Below are 16388 nucleotides of genomic sequence, written 5' to 3' on the forward strand. Positions count from 1 at the left end.
TCAACCAACTATTATTTATTAGCTCATAATTTTGTGGGCCACGAATCTGGACTATATATGGGCGGTGGCCCTGATTTTGTGGGGCTCACTCATGCATCTACAGTTAGCTGAGGGTTACTATCCTCACTTGCATATCTAATGGGCTGCCACCTGCAGGATGGTTGTGTGCCTCACATGACCTTCAGCACCCAGCAGGGCGATCCTGGCTCATTTACAGGGCACCAGCTACAGAGAAAGGGAAAGATCTAGACCTCCACTGTAGGCACAATTGCTATTGCCTCACTGACTAGAGCAAGTCACAGAGTCAGACAGATTTCAGGATTTGGAGCAACAGCCTCTAGCTGTTGACAGAGAACTGGAAAACCATGTTGCACAAAGTGTGGCTAGGAGAAGAGGAGGGCTTTCTACCCTAGTGCCTACTAAGGGTGATGGAGTAAGCCATAATCCAGGAATAAGAGAGCACTCAGCTCTCTGTCCTGACCTGTGGCCTAATAGAAGAGAAGCATGAGATGATGAAATGTGCTGAAACTGACACACCAGAGGAAGAGACAGGCAGTGAAAGAGCAGGTCATTGCAAGATACTTACCAGCCGGAGCAACAGATTCATCAGTAAAACTGTGACTAGTATTTATTGTTTTTGTGAGTTGCTGATATCCACTGATTCACAAGACAAGCTGTGAACTGACCTGCATGAATAGTGTGCTTTCAGTGCGTATCTGATCCCAGAGATTCCTGATGACCCCATCCCATTTCCCCAAACAGGTCAAAGAGATTGTGGCACAGCACACCAAGGAATGGTCAGAAATGATCAACACCCATAGTGCTGAGGAGCAAGAGATCCGGGATCTGCACTTGAACCAGCAGTGTGAGCTGCTGAGGAAGCTGCTCATCAACGCTCATGAGCAGCAGACCCAGCAGCTGAAGCTCTCCCATGACAGGTGGGAGGGTCAGACATCCCACTGTGTGTGTGTGTGTGTGTGTGTGTGTGTGTGTGTGTGTGTGTGTGTATACAAAACAAGCAAAAATCAGTCCGATGTATCTCATTCACTTAGTGTGAGGAAACTGATTTGTAAGAAGTAGCATCTGCCAATGGCTTACATGTTTTAGGAAGACACTACAATCACGTAAAGTTACCTCAGATTGCCAGTTGCTTATAATGCATACTAAAAAAATGGTCTTTCTTCTCTAAGTATTCTGGGGCTCAGCAGTAAATTAGGGCTGGAAGTGAAAAAGACCTAAATTCTCTTAGGAAGCTAAGACACATGAAGAAAGCCTGACCAATGGAACTCCTAGGGTGACTCTCATGGCACAGTGTCAACGCATTTGAGAGAGCCTCCTTCCTTTCTGTGTGTTGTTAGGACTTCACATTTTAGGAAGACAGACATGATCAAGAGGCAGCAACGACCTATCAGTTCATTTGCCTATCCCCACTTCAGCCAAGTGCATATTATACTTGAAATACTGCCTAGGCTGAGCTGGACTTCTCCCTGGGCAGTAGAGTGTGCCTTTTTCTTGTATCTTTTCATCCCTGTTTGCATAAAGCTTGCTTGCTCTTCATCAAGTATTTACTATATGCCACAGTCGGGATATGCTAATATACCTAGAATAATACAAAACAGAAACAGAAACTTGGTACCAATAAAGCAAAATGATAATTTTTTTAAATGGCAACTACATAAATTATATGGTTGTATGTGAAAATTCCCAGCCTTACTTTTGGCGAGACATCCTGCCATGAGAAAATAAAGTGGTTTGCCATAGCTTCTGCTTCTCCTGTGAGGCAACCAAATGGCATCTTATAAGGTCTGACTCTGTCAAGACGTGCACTATGCCCTGTGGAGTTCTGGGTACTTGGTTTGCCTAGATAGGGTTAGAGGTTGTCTTGTCTTTTTCCTTCAGGAGTTCTGGTTGGATGTGTGCCATGCAGCAAGTCTCCGCAGCATCCCCCCCCCACCCCGCCTTTGATCTCTGCTACAATGCCAGCTTGTAGGCACCTCCTCTTATTTCAAAATGTGTTAAGAGTATGAGACAATTTCTAATCATCATTTTTGTAACCACATAGAGAAAAATTATTAGCCTCCAAGTTAAATATTACCTGAAAGAAATAAAAAGTTAGTTTTTTACCACTTAGAAAGCCATTAAAAAATAAACACAAAACCAGCTGTTAATTTGTCTTTTAAAAATAAGTCTGTGGTAAGAGCATCCCTCAAAGTAGCAGTAGTACTAGGGTTTTTTCCTCCACTGCCTGGTGGATGGTTTCTTTTTCGCTTTGTAATTGTTCTCACTTACTGAGTGCTTGTAGCAACATGTGTTCATTCGTAAGTGTTCCTAAGTGAAGGGTAGGAAGGAAGAATGAGGGGGTGGAAAGGCCATTTTACTAACAAGTTATGGAAAACTCTGACAGTGATTACCTTGGGTCCAGAGTTTCTGTCATTGTCTTGCTGATGGGATACAAGGTGGCTAACTAAAACTCCATCTTAGCCTTGCCCATCCCTCTTCATGCAGAGTAAACCGCTGGACCTAGGTAACCAGCGTCCTGGCTTGCACATTCCGGACAAAGACCTAAGGAGATCACTCTGAAGTTCAAAATTATTTGTAATTGCATCCATTTTAGTGCTCTAAACTATATCCCTTTATTTTACACATGAGTGGTCCAAAAATAGACATGTCTGCCGTGCATACGTGTGCACTCACACTGTCATTAGCTGGCTGTAAATACAGGTCTCCTATTTCCCGTTCTTACTTGGAACTGTTTAGTCTTTTTCATTCCCATGGACTGTCGGTCATCAGAAGGTCACTTGTGAAGGTTAGCGCATCCTGTCTCTTCCATCTCACTGAGTCCCAAACAGTGCATGGTAAAGTTGGACATCTGGGTTTTTTGGTTTTTTGGGTTTTTTTTTTTTTTTGAGTAAATACAGCATCTTTGCTCAAATAGACCAGCCATAACACATGTCTCCACTAGGTGGCACTGCTCTCCTCAGCCATCACTCTCCCTCCGGAGCCAGGGTTCCTCTCTCCCTGCAAAAGTACAAAATAACTCCATGAGCTCAGTCACATAAAGAATGTGAACTTAGCCCTATTGTTACACATTGTCTTTGTGTCTTTTGTTTTTCGTGTTATATATCCTAAAGGCACTCTTTATAGGCATAGGATACAAAGAGCAATCACATAATGGTAAGCACCAGAACTCCATCAGTGTACTCACTAGCCTTCAACTGTAGCCTTATCGAATGCTTCATCTCCATCATATACCTCTCCATTCATTTGTTTTTATTTTTATTTCATAGGGAAAGCAAAGAGATGCGAGCCCATCAGGCTAAGATTTCTATGGAAAATAGTAAAGCCATCAGTCAAGATAAATCTATCAAGAATAAGGCAGAACGGGAAAGGTAAGTGTGAGAATGCTCACTGGGACAGTCTGGCTTACTGAGACAGCATCAGCAACATGGGTCTGAGGTATAATGCTGGTGTGTTCTAAAGAGTCCTGTTAGTACAGTTTCAATGGAAGTAAATTATTCCTGCAATAGTACAGTAGTTTCCAATGTTTTCTTGTTAACTACCACTGGTAAGCTGTATTTATATTTACATAACATAGATGAAACCTGACAATAATTTATATAATTCTGTAGCATTCTTCCTGCATTCTACCGAACCGTTCTGCAACTCTCTCTGGCTCAGGTGTCGGCAAGTCTGGATGTGATTGTCCTGAATATCAGGAAGACTTCTCACCTTGTTTTACTTTTCGACACACCAGGGCTTGTCTGTAAAGCTTCCACATAGGTTTCTGGTTTGTCCATGGGTTAGGTAGGATTTCAGGAAGGAGAGCCTGAGGCAGGAATCCAGGTGGATGTGACTTACTGAGCAAGGGGTCTTCCTCAAAGACAGGAAGATAAGATGGGGTGGGACAAGACCTGAGTAGGACTGTGGTACCAGGTGCTCTATGCAAGCCTTCACCGGAGCTGGTAAAGAACTTGAGGTGGTGTCAGTAGCTGTGTTACCCATAGCTGGGGTGGGGGTGAGGAGGTGGTACCGCCGGAACACAGATAACAATCACTTCTCTACCCATGACCCATCTGTGAGTATCCAGAAGCTGCCAGTTCCGAAGACCAAAGACCAGTCTGGAACTCAAGGAGCCATGGACAGCAAGGGTCCTGCTCATGGATGGATGATAGCTAATGAGATATGGCTTTCTCTCTGAAGACAAGGTCCAATGAAAAACTGTTTTCTGCTCCAAAAAACAGACTACAGATTAGGCCTTGGGAACCAAGGAGGAGAAGGAGTTTAGGGTATCAGGCTCGTGCATCACTCCTTAAGCCAAGGACTATTAGAAGACATTGCAGCAAGGAAGTGGCATCTCTGGGCTTCAGCTCTAGCTGCCTAGCCTTTAGGATCCTTACTCAGTGGGTGCTGATGTTCTGAGCAGAGCTGCCTCAATTGCATTTACTCTTTTTAGCTATTAAATGATGCTAAGTAACAGTACATCAAAATATGTCACAATATAAAGCATCCTACCAATTAACACATCTTTTATGGTGGAGTTGTGTAGCATGCCATTTAAACATAATATTCCGGGGTTGGGGATTTAGCTCAGTGGTAGAGCACTCACCTAGCAAGCGCAAGGCCCTGGGTTCGATCCCCAGCTCAAAAAAAAAAAAAAAGATAATATTCCCCCCACCAATGGGAAATGGAATTCCACAGTAATTTATTTATTTACTCTATGTGAGTATGGTGTGTGTGGGGGTGGGGGGGAGCACACACAGGAACACCTACAACCATACAAGGTGCTCATATGGAAGTCAGATGACAACTTGCAGGAGTAAGTTCTCTCCTTTGGGTCCCAGGGATCGAACTCAGGTTGTCAGGCTTGGTTGTCAGGTTGGTTGTCAGGCTTGAGCCACTGAACCATCTTCCTGGCCCTCCGCAGTAATTTTGACCTGGAGATGAGTGCCATTTGTGCTTCCCAGTAAGAAGGGAGCTCCTTAGTCATCCGTTCCAACAGTTATTTCTGGTGGGAAACTGTAGCCTATCTCTGACTCTTGTTCACTTTTCAAAGGTGCCAAACTCTGGACACTTTCTCAGATAAGGAACTCTGTTTAAAGTGTTATATACCTAGAAAAACACCTTCTTCAGCTCAAAAATCTCAAATATTCCAAACACACTAAATACAAATTAATTTTTAATTCAAATTGTTTTAGACTGTGTTGTTAAATTTAAACTCTTTGGGTCTGTACAAAGTGAAATATAAAATTCAGCATGAAGACTGGGTCATCAAATGGTCCTTTATTGTGTTTTATCAAATATTACAAAGAAGACATAAGCTCAGCTGAGTTCAAATTTTTCTTCCTTTTTCCATACAATGTCTTATCATGTTTTTGAGCCTAGCCTGGAACTCACTAAGATCCTCCTATCTCAGAATACTGAGCTCTTGGATGAGGGGGACAGCCACCATACTCAGCTTTCAAATCACCGGAAATTCTAAAGTGCTGCTAATGTCATTATCCAGGCTTTAAAAATAATGTCTTTAGCCAGGCATGATGGTGCATGTCTTTAATCCCTGCCCTGGAGGGAGGGGGAGGTAGCAGAGGTAGGTGGATCTCTGAGTTCAAGGCCAGCCTTGTCTACAGAGCAAGTTCCAGGACAGCCAGGGCTACAGAGAGAAACCCTGTCTCAAAAATAAAATTATCTTTATTTTGATGTATATGTATTGAATGAAACTTTGTATCTACCATTACCTGGTTCTAAAGCATCAACTAATAACTGTTTCTAAAATAATAATAACCTCTGTGCCAAAAAGTCGATTACCCCTAATAGCACATGTATATGGCTGTGGTTTCAGCTTTACCATACTGCTGAGGACTAAGGTTAAAGTTTTATCATGGGTCTTAGCAAGACCAATAGAAACTAAAATGTTATTCTATTCTTGGGTCAAAGAAGTTTTTTTTTTTTCAAGACATGGTTTCTCTGTGTAGTTTTGGAGCCTGTCCTGGATCTCATTCTGTGGATCAGGCTGGCCTGGAACTCACAGAGATCCGCCTGCCTCTGCCTCCTGAGTGTTGGGATTAAAGGTGTGCACCACCACCGCCCCAGCCAAAGAAGATTTTTGAACAGAAATTATACAATATTTATAATAAAATGAAAATGCAAGCACTGTTTCTTATGGACAGAAACTACAGTGACTTTTAACATGAAGAGCATGTGTATTTCTTAAAAAATGTTAAAATTAATTATATGAATAATCAAAGAAGGTAGAAATGTAGAAACCAGAGTGAATACCAAGATCCTAGATCAAAATAAATAACAAAATGCACAGAATACTAAAGTGGTGAGGTGGGGAAAGCAAGAGAAAGCATCAGGAAAAGTAATAGCTTATCTGAAAACCTGTGAGAACAGATGAGCCACTCCCTAGACTGTCAGCAAGAATGATCAGGAGGAGAGAAGCAGCGTGAACTAGTGACATGTGGAAAGGAAACTGAAAAATGAGTAGAGGCAAACAATTTTTAAAGATTACTCTAATGATAATGGTAAATTTGAAATTATGCATAGAATGGAGAATTACTTAGAAAAATCCATGTGCCCCTGTGGACAGCCCATATCCATGTGAATACAAACAGCACTAATTGGATTTGGAGGTTATTGATAATGTTAATAATAACAAAAGAAGACAGGAAATTGGAAGAAGACTGGTTCAGGGCACTGGGGATGCTGGAGGAAGGAAATAGGGAATTACATTGTATACATGTATAAATTGTCAAAGAATAAATATTATTTTAAAAGAGAAAAGGAAAACACGTGAAGTGACTACAGATGGAAAAGCCTGAGAAGACATGATTACAGAAGTGCACCCGTTTGTATGTTGTATAGTCGTGAAAAGCACCCCACCTATAACCAGGGACATAGTTAAAACAGCATGATGCTCCAACCATGGGGCAGAATCGTCAGTATCTGGCAAGGCAAGGTTGGGCAGCTGTATGGGGAAAGCAGAGTCCCATGCTGCAACATATAAAAATGGAAATTAGGGTTAAAAATGGAGCTATGGGGTAAAGAATAAGTAGTCCATATCTTACTAGCAAGGAATTCTGGGAACTTGGGTTTGTGGAGGGAGCTAAAAATACCCTACTAAATCCTGAAAACACAAAGAATGGTGTTAGCATGACCTTGTTATGTGGGATCTCACTAGAAATGCTGAAGCTCAGGCCCCCTCAGCCCCTTTGAGTCTAACTCTGGGTCAGGGAGCACAGCAGTCTCTCTTCGATAGATCCTCCATGTGATTTATGAACAAGAAAGTTTGAGAACACTTAGATATATTTCACATGGACACATCCATACATAGTTAAAAATATTAAAATATGGCTAAGTAAGCCTTTGGAAGCTCCAGGACTTCCTCCAAGGAAAGGAAGAAGGGAAAAATAGAATCTGAAGGAGTACAAAAGTTTAAATTTTATATGTAACATTCTCTTTTCTTTAAAAATAGGAGAGCAGGGACTGGACAGATGGCTCTGTGGTTAAGAGTGCTTACTGTTCTTGTAGAGGACCTCAGTCCTCTTCCCAGCAACCACATGGCAGTTCACAACTGCCTATAATTCCAACACCTTCCTTTGTCCTCAGAGGGCTCCTGCACATGCATGGTACAAATAAACTCATGCAGGAAAATACACATTTACATGGACAAAATAAATCTTAAAAGTAGGAGACCATAAAGAAACAATAGTATTGGTTAGTCTGAGTGATGAGTACACAGTTAGTTTTTATATCTATATAAATGCTACAATAAAAATGAAGGGGAAAGGAAGCAATAATCTTACCCAGAAAATGAAGTGAGGTAAGACTGGTTCTTACGGATGTAAGTGAGCCCCACATGGTGTCCCGCTCTGATCTGCCTCCATTGTTTTCAGGCGAGTCAGGGAGCTGAACAGCAGCAACACTAAAAAGTTTCTAGAAGAGAGAAAGAGAGTAAGTATTTCATGCATTTCTCTAGAAGAGAGAAAGAGAGTAAGTATTTCATGCATTTCTCTAGAAGAGAGAGAGTAAGTATTTCATGCATTTCTCTAGAAGAGAGAAAGAGTATTTCATGCATTTCTCTAGAAGAGAGAAAGAGTATTTCATGCATTTCTCTAGAAGAGAGAGAGTAAGTATTTCATGCATTTCTCTAGAAGAGAGAAAGAGAGTAAGTATTTCATGCATTTCTCTAGAAGAGAGAAAGAGAGTAAGTATTTCATGCATTTCTCTAGAAGAGAGAGAGTAAGTATTTCATGCATTTCTCTAGAAGAGAGAAAGAGAGTAAGTATTTCATGCATTTCTCTAGAAGAGAGAGAGTAAGTATTTCATGCATTTCTCAGCACTCCTCTTTGAAAAGAATCTGAATAATAACTTGTGCTTGCCTCCCAACCTTTCGAGCTTATTTGCTTAATTTCATTATTTTTCTGTACATGAAATATTCCAGCATTGCCCCTCCCTGAAAGCCAAAGCAATCTCTGACTGCAATCATGATGGAAATTATCTAACAGCATTTTATGTAGATTACAAAGCCAAGTTTCAGTCATGCAGAAGTGCTCAGTTATTTTCTAAGATTTAGGAAAGGGAATATATATACTTAATATATGAATCTAAACTCTTCTCAGTTTTCATGGTCTTTTTCGTTCCTTTTTTAAAAGTATGATCAGCCTCAGTTAAATGATAAACTTAATAAGCCATCCATAGTTTATAATTTTGAGACTTCAACTTGAAATGGTTCATTTTTTTTTTCCAGCTGGCGATGAAACAGTCAAAAGAAATGGATCAGTTGAAAAAAGTCCAACTCGAGCACCTAGAATTCCTAGAGAAACAAAATGAGCAGGTATTTCACCCAATGCACATAACAGACGTAGGTCAGCTTCAGTGGGTGGTACCATGGCCCACAGGAACCCTCTGGGAAGGGCTGTGGCCAGGGATTATAGTGGACAGTAGAGAGACTTTACAATTACTGTATTTCCTCCTTTTCATCAAAAAAAAAAAAATCAACCAACCAGAAATGCCTTTTTTGTGGAGTGGAAGAAGGAAGTGGGTGTGGGGTGTTAAGAGTCCAAAGTTGTCGTTTGGATCTATTACAGGAGTGGATTCTAAGCGGGACTACTCAAAGAGAGGATATGAGCAAACAGGTTCCACATGACCTCTTCATTTCCATTTGAAGCTGTGCAGCTTGCAGTCTGTAGGCCTCGGTGTAGCAAAAAGCAAACTAGAAGAGCCTTCTGTTTTCAGTGTCAGTCTAGAAAGGGGACTTGTAAATGCTTCCCAGAGCTTCACGGTGGGATCTAAATTCTTGCCTCCATAACTCAACAAGCAACCCAACAGCAACACCACAGCTTTGCATCTTCTCACTGTTCCCCCCACCTTGGGAAAAAAAAAGAAAAAATACTAACTAGAGAAGTTCAAGTGTGCACACGGTGGTTAGGACCACTCCAGTTGGTTAGTTATCTGCACCAGGACAAATCTGCTTACCCGAAGTAGAGTATATGAGTTGTAACCCACCAGCCTTCCTTTCAGCCTCTAGCTCACAGGGCATGGTAGCTCCCAGCAAAGTGTACATTTCTGTCTCACTTGGTTTCATTTCACTCTTGGTTCAGACATTGTACTTTGTTGATAATTCACATCCATTTAGAAGCTATAAAGAGCTTTTGATGAAATAATGATACTGCATTTTTCTTTTCGATTTCTTCCCCCTCTAGAAAACAATCCTATGTAAGATTTTTTTTCCAGAGTAAATAGCTCACCCTGAAGAATGCTTCAGAAGGAATTACATTTTAAAAGGCCCTTAAGAAAAGAACACAAAGCCATAGCCATTTTGTCTTGCAGCTTAGGTAACAAACCTAACCGCTGATTTCAAGTCCTCACTCTCTGTTGGACAAAACTTGGACCTCTCATGGTTGTGAACTAAGTTTCTGGTTTCCTTTTCAGCTAACCAATTCTAGTCATGAATACTTTCCCTGGTCCCCAAGGAGACTGGACATGTGTTTGGTCCTAGAAGTCTAGTTCATTTGAGCAACGCATAAATACATAATGTTTTGGTACACATTATGCAATTTATGTTTTCTGTTTTTAAAGCCCTTCTCAGACTATGACCCTGGCAACATGAAACTGTAAGAAAGGGTAAAGCCATTTCCAAAGCTTCAGAACTCACTTAAGGGGTTCAAGGGAAGCAGAAGATAAGGATAGCTTTGAGAGGGTTTAAAATCTGCTTTAAAAGAAGGGCATGATAAAAGGCAAGGCACAGTTAGGTTTTAACTATCTAAATTAAGAAACTATTTAGAAATTATCATGTTGCTTAGCAACAAGTTTGACTAAAGAATGTAAATGTGCTAAAAATTACTCATCACTACATAGTGGTGTAGATCAGAGCTACAGAATACAATTTTCAGGTGTTGCTACTTTTAAAGCATAATAAAGAAATCACTATGAGCATTGAACTATCCATGGATAATTCAAACCATATCAGTGTACTTGCATTAAATATGAGGTTACTGATAGTTGTATTGATTGGATCATATTGTAAAGATGCTGGCTTTTTGTTCTTAAACTTCATATAATGCCTATGAATATGTCATAAGTATCATCTACCACCCACAGTTGAGACTTTGAGTCACAGAAACTAAAGAAAGCACCGAACATGAAAAATACTCAGATGTAAAAATGTAGTGATATTCAAGAAAAAGGCATTCATTATATCAAATAGAAAGAATTGAGAATTAATTTCTACATTAAGGTTCAATTTGCAAATATCACTTGCTCTGTAGCAAATTAAACAGTAGGTTTTTGTAGTGTGTTTTTTTAACATGAAGGTCAAGCAGTGCTAGGGTCAGAGTCTCTCTGTAACAACGCTCTCCTAGGCATAGTGCAGGGCTACAGTGCAACCACTTGTTTCCTCAGAAAGACAAAGGCTGGAGCCCTACAGTAGAACTCCATTCATAGTCTAGCAAACGTTCCTTCAGCAAAGCAGTTTGCCATCTTCATGAAATCCCAGACTTCTCAATCAATCTTCCAAACTGTGGCTAAGCTCCAGATTTCTTCCCTGTGTGTAGACCAAAGATGACTTAATTTAAACATCCATGCAACATTGCCCTTTGTAGTTTCTTACTCTTTCCCCTATTCTTATAGACCTCCCAGCCATGCCCTACCCACCCATAACAAAGCCTGGTGGATCTACGCAACTAGACCACTGTTGGAGGCACTGGGAGAAACAGATAACAGGTTCACACAATTCCCCTCAGTCTTGGTTCTGGATCCTGTGTCCTTTGGACAACATTTCTAGCCGTGGTTCCTTCATCAGTCATTTCTTCACTCACACTTCCAAGGGACAGGGCAATTTTTTTGTGTGTGTGTGACTTACACAGTGTTTCATCTGTCTTGACATGTACCATTTCAGACATTTAACAATGTCATTACTGTCACATTCAAGTCTTAAAAATTAATATCTGTCATTAATCCTATCTTCAATCAAGTGAGGTAAATGGCTCAGACAGCCCACCCCCTCACAGGAGAGAGGCACACATTGGGCTAATAGGCATTGGTTGTTCGTTTTGTTACTTTTATTCCTTTGTTGAGCTCAGCTTGGGGAAAGTTGTTGCTAATGGGTGTGTATGTGTTTTACTCTTAGCATTTTTTGCTTTTCTGTGTATGGTTTTGCATTCATTTCTCAAAATCACTTCAGTATTCCTTTATTTTATTTTCTATGTATGACTCAATTTTGACATTACTATTTTTGTACAAACAGCTTTGGAAATCCTGCCATGCAGTGTCCCAAACACAAGGTAGGACTAAAAGTTTGCTGATAAGCAAGACCTTGCTTTCCTCTGGCTATGTCAGTATTCTTGGTTTGATTGCCATTTATGATTCCCATCTGGTCACAACTAATTAATATCTATCTGAAGGGGTTAGACTTCAAACTCTGGCTATTTCGTGCTTGAATTCCTCATCCTACGTAATCGGAAATGCTGTCACATTTGTTTGTGGTAGTGTTTTAGACAGCATTTCCAGTGGTAAACCTGGGAATTAGGTTGTTATCCTGAAGAAAACCCAGACATAAGAACATTATATATAATGTCTGTTGGTGCTTTTCAGTGATGTAGTATTGTGGTCTGTGTGCAGAAATGTTATAATACAATGCCTTTTGCTATGTTCTCTGTTAAGTCTAGCCTGCCTATAACTAGTCATCCCTTGTAAGGTGACTATATAATTGACTATTTGAAGCCGAAACAAAATATTTTTGGGAAAGATTGTTCATAATAGCCAGACATCTGCTAAGTTGTCTCAGGCAATAGAAATGGTCACCTGCTCAAGTAAGAATTTAGCTCTTAGGATAATCTTTCAATGGCATATAATTATGCATTCTATACTATGTTCTGTAGAATCCTTGAATTCAAAGTGGCCAAAATACAGGGAGTCTTTTATTATCGTTTACTCAACATCAAATCATTTAATTTCCAGTGCTGACAATGTCTCACAGCCATCTCTTATAATGCTGTCTGTGTCATTATTTCATGTTTGTATATTTTCTCCATTTCTTCATACTCCTGTATTACTATATGTCAGGCATTGAAAATTATATGGGTAGAGGGAATCATTAGCCTCAAATTTATACAGATCTAAAATTCTTTGGTGATGTTATATCTTCCCTCACTAGAATGAAACTGAAAGCCATAATGTTAATAATAATAATAATAAAAGCACTGCTTTGTCTGTGAGAAACTGATTTTTGTTGTGGAACTTCACTTGGGAGATGTAGATACTCCTAGTATGATCTAGAGTTGACCAGCACCTCCCTCTGACTTTCAATTTAGCTGGAATATTAAAGAAGACATGAACAGTAACATCAGGGCACTTCAGAATCTTTCTTCCACAATATATCTTTATAGATTTTTTTCATGATTCCACTCTTATCTGTCCTTTGTTTCAGTGATTTATCACTGAAAGTGGGGAGGGCACCTGTTGTCTTACTACATCAAAACATGCAAGCATTCTTTTCAGATGGAAAGTCAAAGTTGAAATGAACCACTTGGTTTCCCCATGTTCCCAAGTAGTTACTTGTTACTGTGACCTGCTTCTGTAGACCCTCTTCAATAAGCTGGTCACTTTAGTGGCTATCTTAGTTCATGATATCAAATTCATCCTGGCTTATATCCTGGAGGTCCATAAAAAGTAAGTTACCCCAAAGAAGCAAGAGCCCCGGAGTTTAGATAGTAAGATTTCTGGAATCCTACATGCTCCTGTAATGTTATAGTTATAGGACTCTAGTCAAAACAGTGTAATGGCTATATGCTTACCTTACCTATCCCCGTCAAAAGACTCTTAGGTAATTACTTTTAATTAAGCTTTACTTGTTTGAGAAATTATTTGCACATAAGCAATGCTATTCTGAAAAATGATAGAATTATCCACACAAAGTCCTTGCAACACACAACACTAAATCAAACAGTTTGATCATCTAAGTATCTAGCTCCACTTTTTTTCATGTGATTTTCCCAGAAATTTGGAAGCCAGTTTTTCTCCAACTTTTAAGTACATTAAAATTTCCTGGAAGATCTTGTTCAAATTCAGATTCAGATTCTGTGGATCTTAAGTAAACTCCAAGATCCTGTATTTCCAAGAAGAGCCCAAGGAGTTCTGAGGCTATCATCTACTTGTCACATTTATGTAAAAAGGACAAGTTGAGAAGAAAGAGATGAGAGCCAGTGGGTGCCTTCCGAGGGGATTTCCATGTTTAAAGCTGTGTTTCTGGTGTTGTAGGCGAAGGAGATGCAGCAGATGGTGAAATTGGAAGCCGAGATGGACCGCAGACCAGCAACAGTAGTCTGAAACTCCAGAGTGCAAACTGAAGCTGGTTCCATGGACCATCAGGAGCTCATGGCCAGCTTCTAAACACGGACACCATGGACAAAGGCTGCTTCCTTTTGTGTTTCTTTTATGTATAGACACGGTGTTACCTGAAACCACAGACTGGGGATGACCAAATGTTCTTCTCTTAACAATTAAGTATTGAATTTCTTTGGCCAACCAAAAATAGCTATGTATCCACAACAATTAAAAAAAAAAAAAAAAAAGAATCTCCTATTCCTGACAGGCAGAGTTGAACCATGATATACAACTTAAACATGTTTGCTATAAGACAGCATCACAAGTCAGTGGGCTTGGTGTTAAACAGCTCTGCTTTGTGATGTATTAGGACATGTTTGAGCTGCTGCTGCAAAAGAAAAAAAAAATAGTGCATTAGTAACTTAATAGTAAACGCATGCACTAGAAGAAGCAACTCTGTCTACAGTTCATTAGCAGAAGTGGTGGTCTGCTATACAAATCACTTTGCAGAAATTTCTACACCTAAGTTACCTCATCAGTAAGTGCCATGTCTTTACCATGCCATAAGATGCTAATTTCCTGTAAATGTTGCAGAAATTGTTAGACTAATAGAGACCCAGAAGAGTGTACCTGTGCCAAGCTCATCAGAGCTCCAAGGGGAACTCGGCAGGCTCGTTTCAGAAAGTTTACAGCTGACATTGCTTTGTAGGGATTGCTTCTGCAGATTCCAGATATTACAATTCACTATACACTATAAGGATTGTGAAGTGGTTATTGGCAAATGTTTGTAAATGTGACCATGTACAAAGTATTTATACTCCTTAATTCTCACGGTTATAGTGCGAAATCATCTAAACATTACCACGTGACAAGACTAGTAAACAGGAATAAATAGACCTAATGTTTTGCATGATGCACAAGCACCAATTATGACTAACCCATTCAGACACAGTTAATCTAACACCAAATAAATACTGGTTAAGTAAATGTATGGCACAGAATATTATTTGACTATCAAGACTTTTAGCATAATGAAAAAGTCTATATATATGTGTATATGAATTATGTGGGCATTCTTGATACTTCAAGTTCTAGTTTGAAAAAAAATACATAACTAATTTAATTTTACACAAAATATTTATGCAGATTTTCAGACTTTCATATCAGGAAATAACCTTTTTATGTCTGTTGAATATCCAAAAGATTTGCTACCGTGTTAATCTGCATGGTCTTTTCGCCTGCTGTAGTTGTAATGCAGGTGGTGCATAAAGTGGTATGCCGGGATCAAGTCACGCTACCCAAGGCCAGAGGAGCGAGCAGAGACCAGGTAGCCTTGAACGAAGCAGATTTCTGATTTTAGGACGCAAAATGCCAACTTAATTGCTGTATATGATTGTACAAATTGATGCTGTGTGTTCCTCTGAAGAGAGCAGAGAAAATTATACCATGAAGGCTGAAATTCAACTTACAACTTCTCTAATAAAAAAAATGAAAACACATGCTGTAGCTGTCAGAGTATTTGCTTCCATAATGCTTTCTAGACAACCTTTGCCTTTCCATACATGATCTTGTTTTGAATTTCAAAAGGGGCTTTATGTCTTATTCCCGTTATGGTTTTCTCCAACACAAAACACCCAGATTCTGCATACAGAAGTCATGGGTTCTTTTCTTCCTCATGGTTATGATTTGAGTAGCTCTTGCACACCATCAAATTCTTGGTTTTCTCATTTGTAAAAGAGTGGGATCAGACCACATGTGTTTAGCACCAACATCCCCTTTAGTAAAAGGTCTTCACATGTGGGTTTCCAGTTTTCAAAGACTTTGATAGCTCTTTTTCTCCAAGCCAGCAGTTTCCTCCCAAGATCCTCACTCTGCTGTCACTGTCTCCTGCACTGAAGCCACCACTTGCCACTTGCCTCTGCTTTTAAGGCTCCTATTGTTAGGAGTCCTAGTGGAGGAGTAGATTGTTGGGTGTCAGAGTGGGGAGTGAAGGGAAGGTGGGGAGTGGAAACTTCAATCAGGATGTAAAATTAAAAAATAAAAATAAAGAAGGTTCCTATTTTCCCCATTTTTTTTCTGATCATGTCTTCTCTGGGTTTCCATCCTTCTATACCATAATTAATATTTGTATTTTGCAGCTTTAGAGTCTGAAACAGTTTTTAATTTAACCCATATTATTTTCAGTATTTGAAACATATTTATCCACAGAAGATCTCTTGGAACAATATAAGTAAGCATGACTGAGATAACATGGCAAAATTATGACTTTTTGTTATTAAATATATATTGCTCATGGCTGGAGAGGTGGCTCTGCATCTAAGAGTACTTGCTGTACCTGCAAGTGACCAGAGTTTGGTTCCCAGCATCCATGTCAGGCTCACAACTACCTGTAACTCCAGCTCTAGGGGATCTGATCCCCTCTTGCCTCTGCTGGCACCCCCACACATGTGGCAGACATTCACATAGATACACATTTGTTTAAGTTTATATTGCACCCAAATCTATAATTATTAAAGAAAAAAAAAAGAAACCCTTGCCAATTAAAATGACTCATTCTCCTCTAGCAT

At 39.8% G+C, this 16388-nt stretch overlaps 1 protein-coding gene across 13 annotated transcripts in view; it reads left to right on the forward strand.

Annotated features, from left to right (window-relative positions):
* Plcb4 (phospholipase C beta 4) overlaps positions 1-15320 on the forward strand; it is a 378383-nt gene extending 363063 nt beyond the window's left edge. For 9 of the 13 annotated variants that reach the window (XM_036183210.1, XM_036183211.1, XM_036183212.1 and 6 more), the window contains 6 exons: positions 763-938; positions 3288-3389; positions 7893-7950; positions 8747-8833; positions 11744-11780; positions 13756-15320. In XM_036183210.1, coding sequence (XP_036039103.1) covers positions 763-938; positions 3288-3389; positions 7893-7950; positions 8747-8833; positions 11744-11780; positions 13756-13844 — 549 coding nt within the window. In that variant the 3' untranslated portion in view covers positions 13845-15320. The remainder of the gene's footprint in view (positions 1-762; positions 939-3287; positions 3390-7892; positions 7951-8746; positions 8834-11743; positions 11781-13755) is intronic. The other 4 variants (XM_036183219.1, XM_036183221.1, XM_036183220.1 and 1 more) reach the window with 1 other exon arrangement.
* The last annotated feature ends 1068 nt before the right edge of the window (positions 15321-16388 follow it).

This window comes from Onychomys torridus, chromosome 4 (assembly GCF_903995425.1).
Source record: "Onychomys torridus chromosome 4, mOncTor1.1, whole genome shotgun sequence".
Classification (NCBI taxonomy): domain Eukaryota; kingdom Metazoa; phylum Chordata; class Mammalia; order Rodentia; family Cricetidae; genus Onychomys; species Onychomys torridus.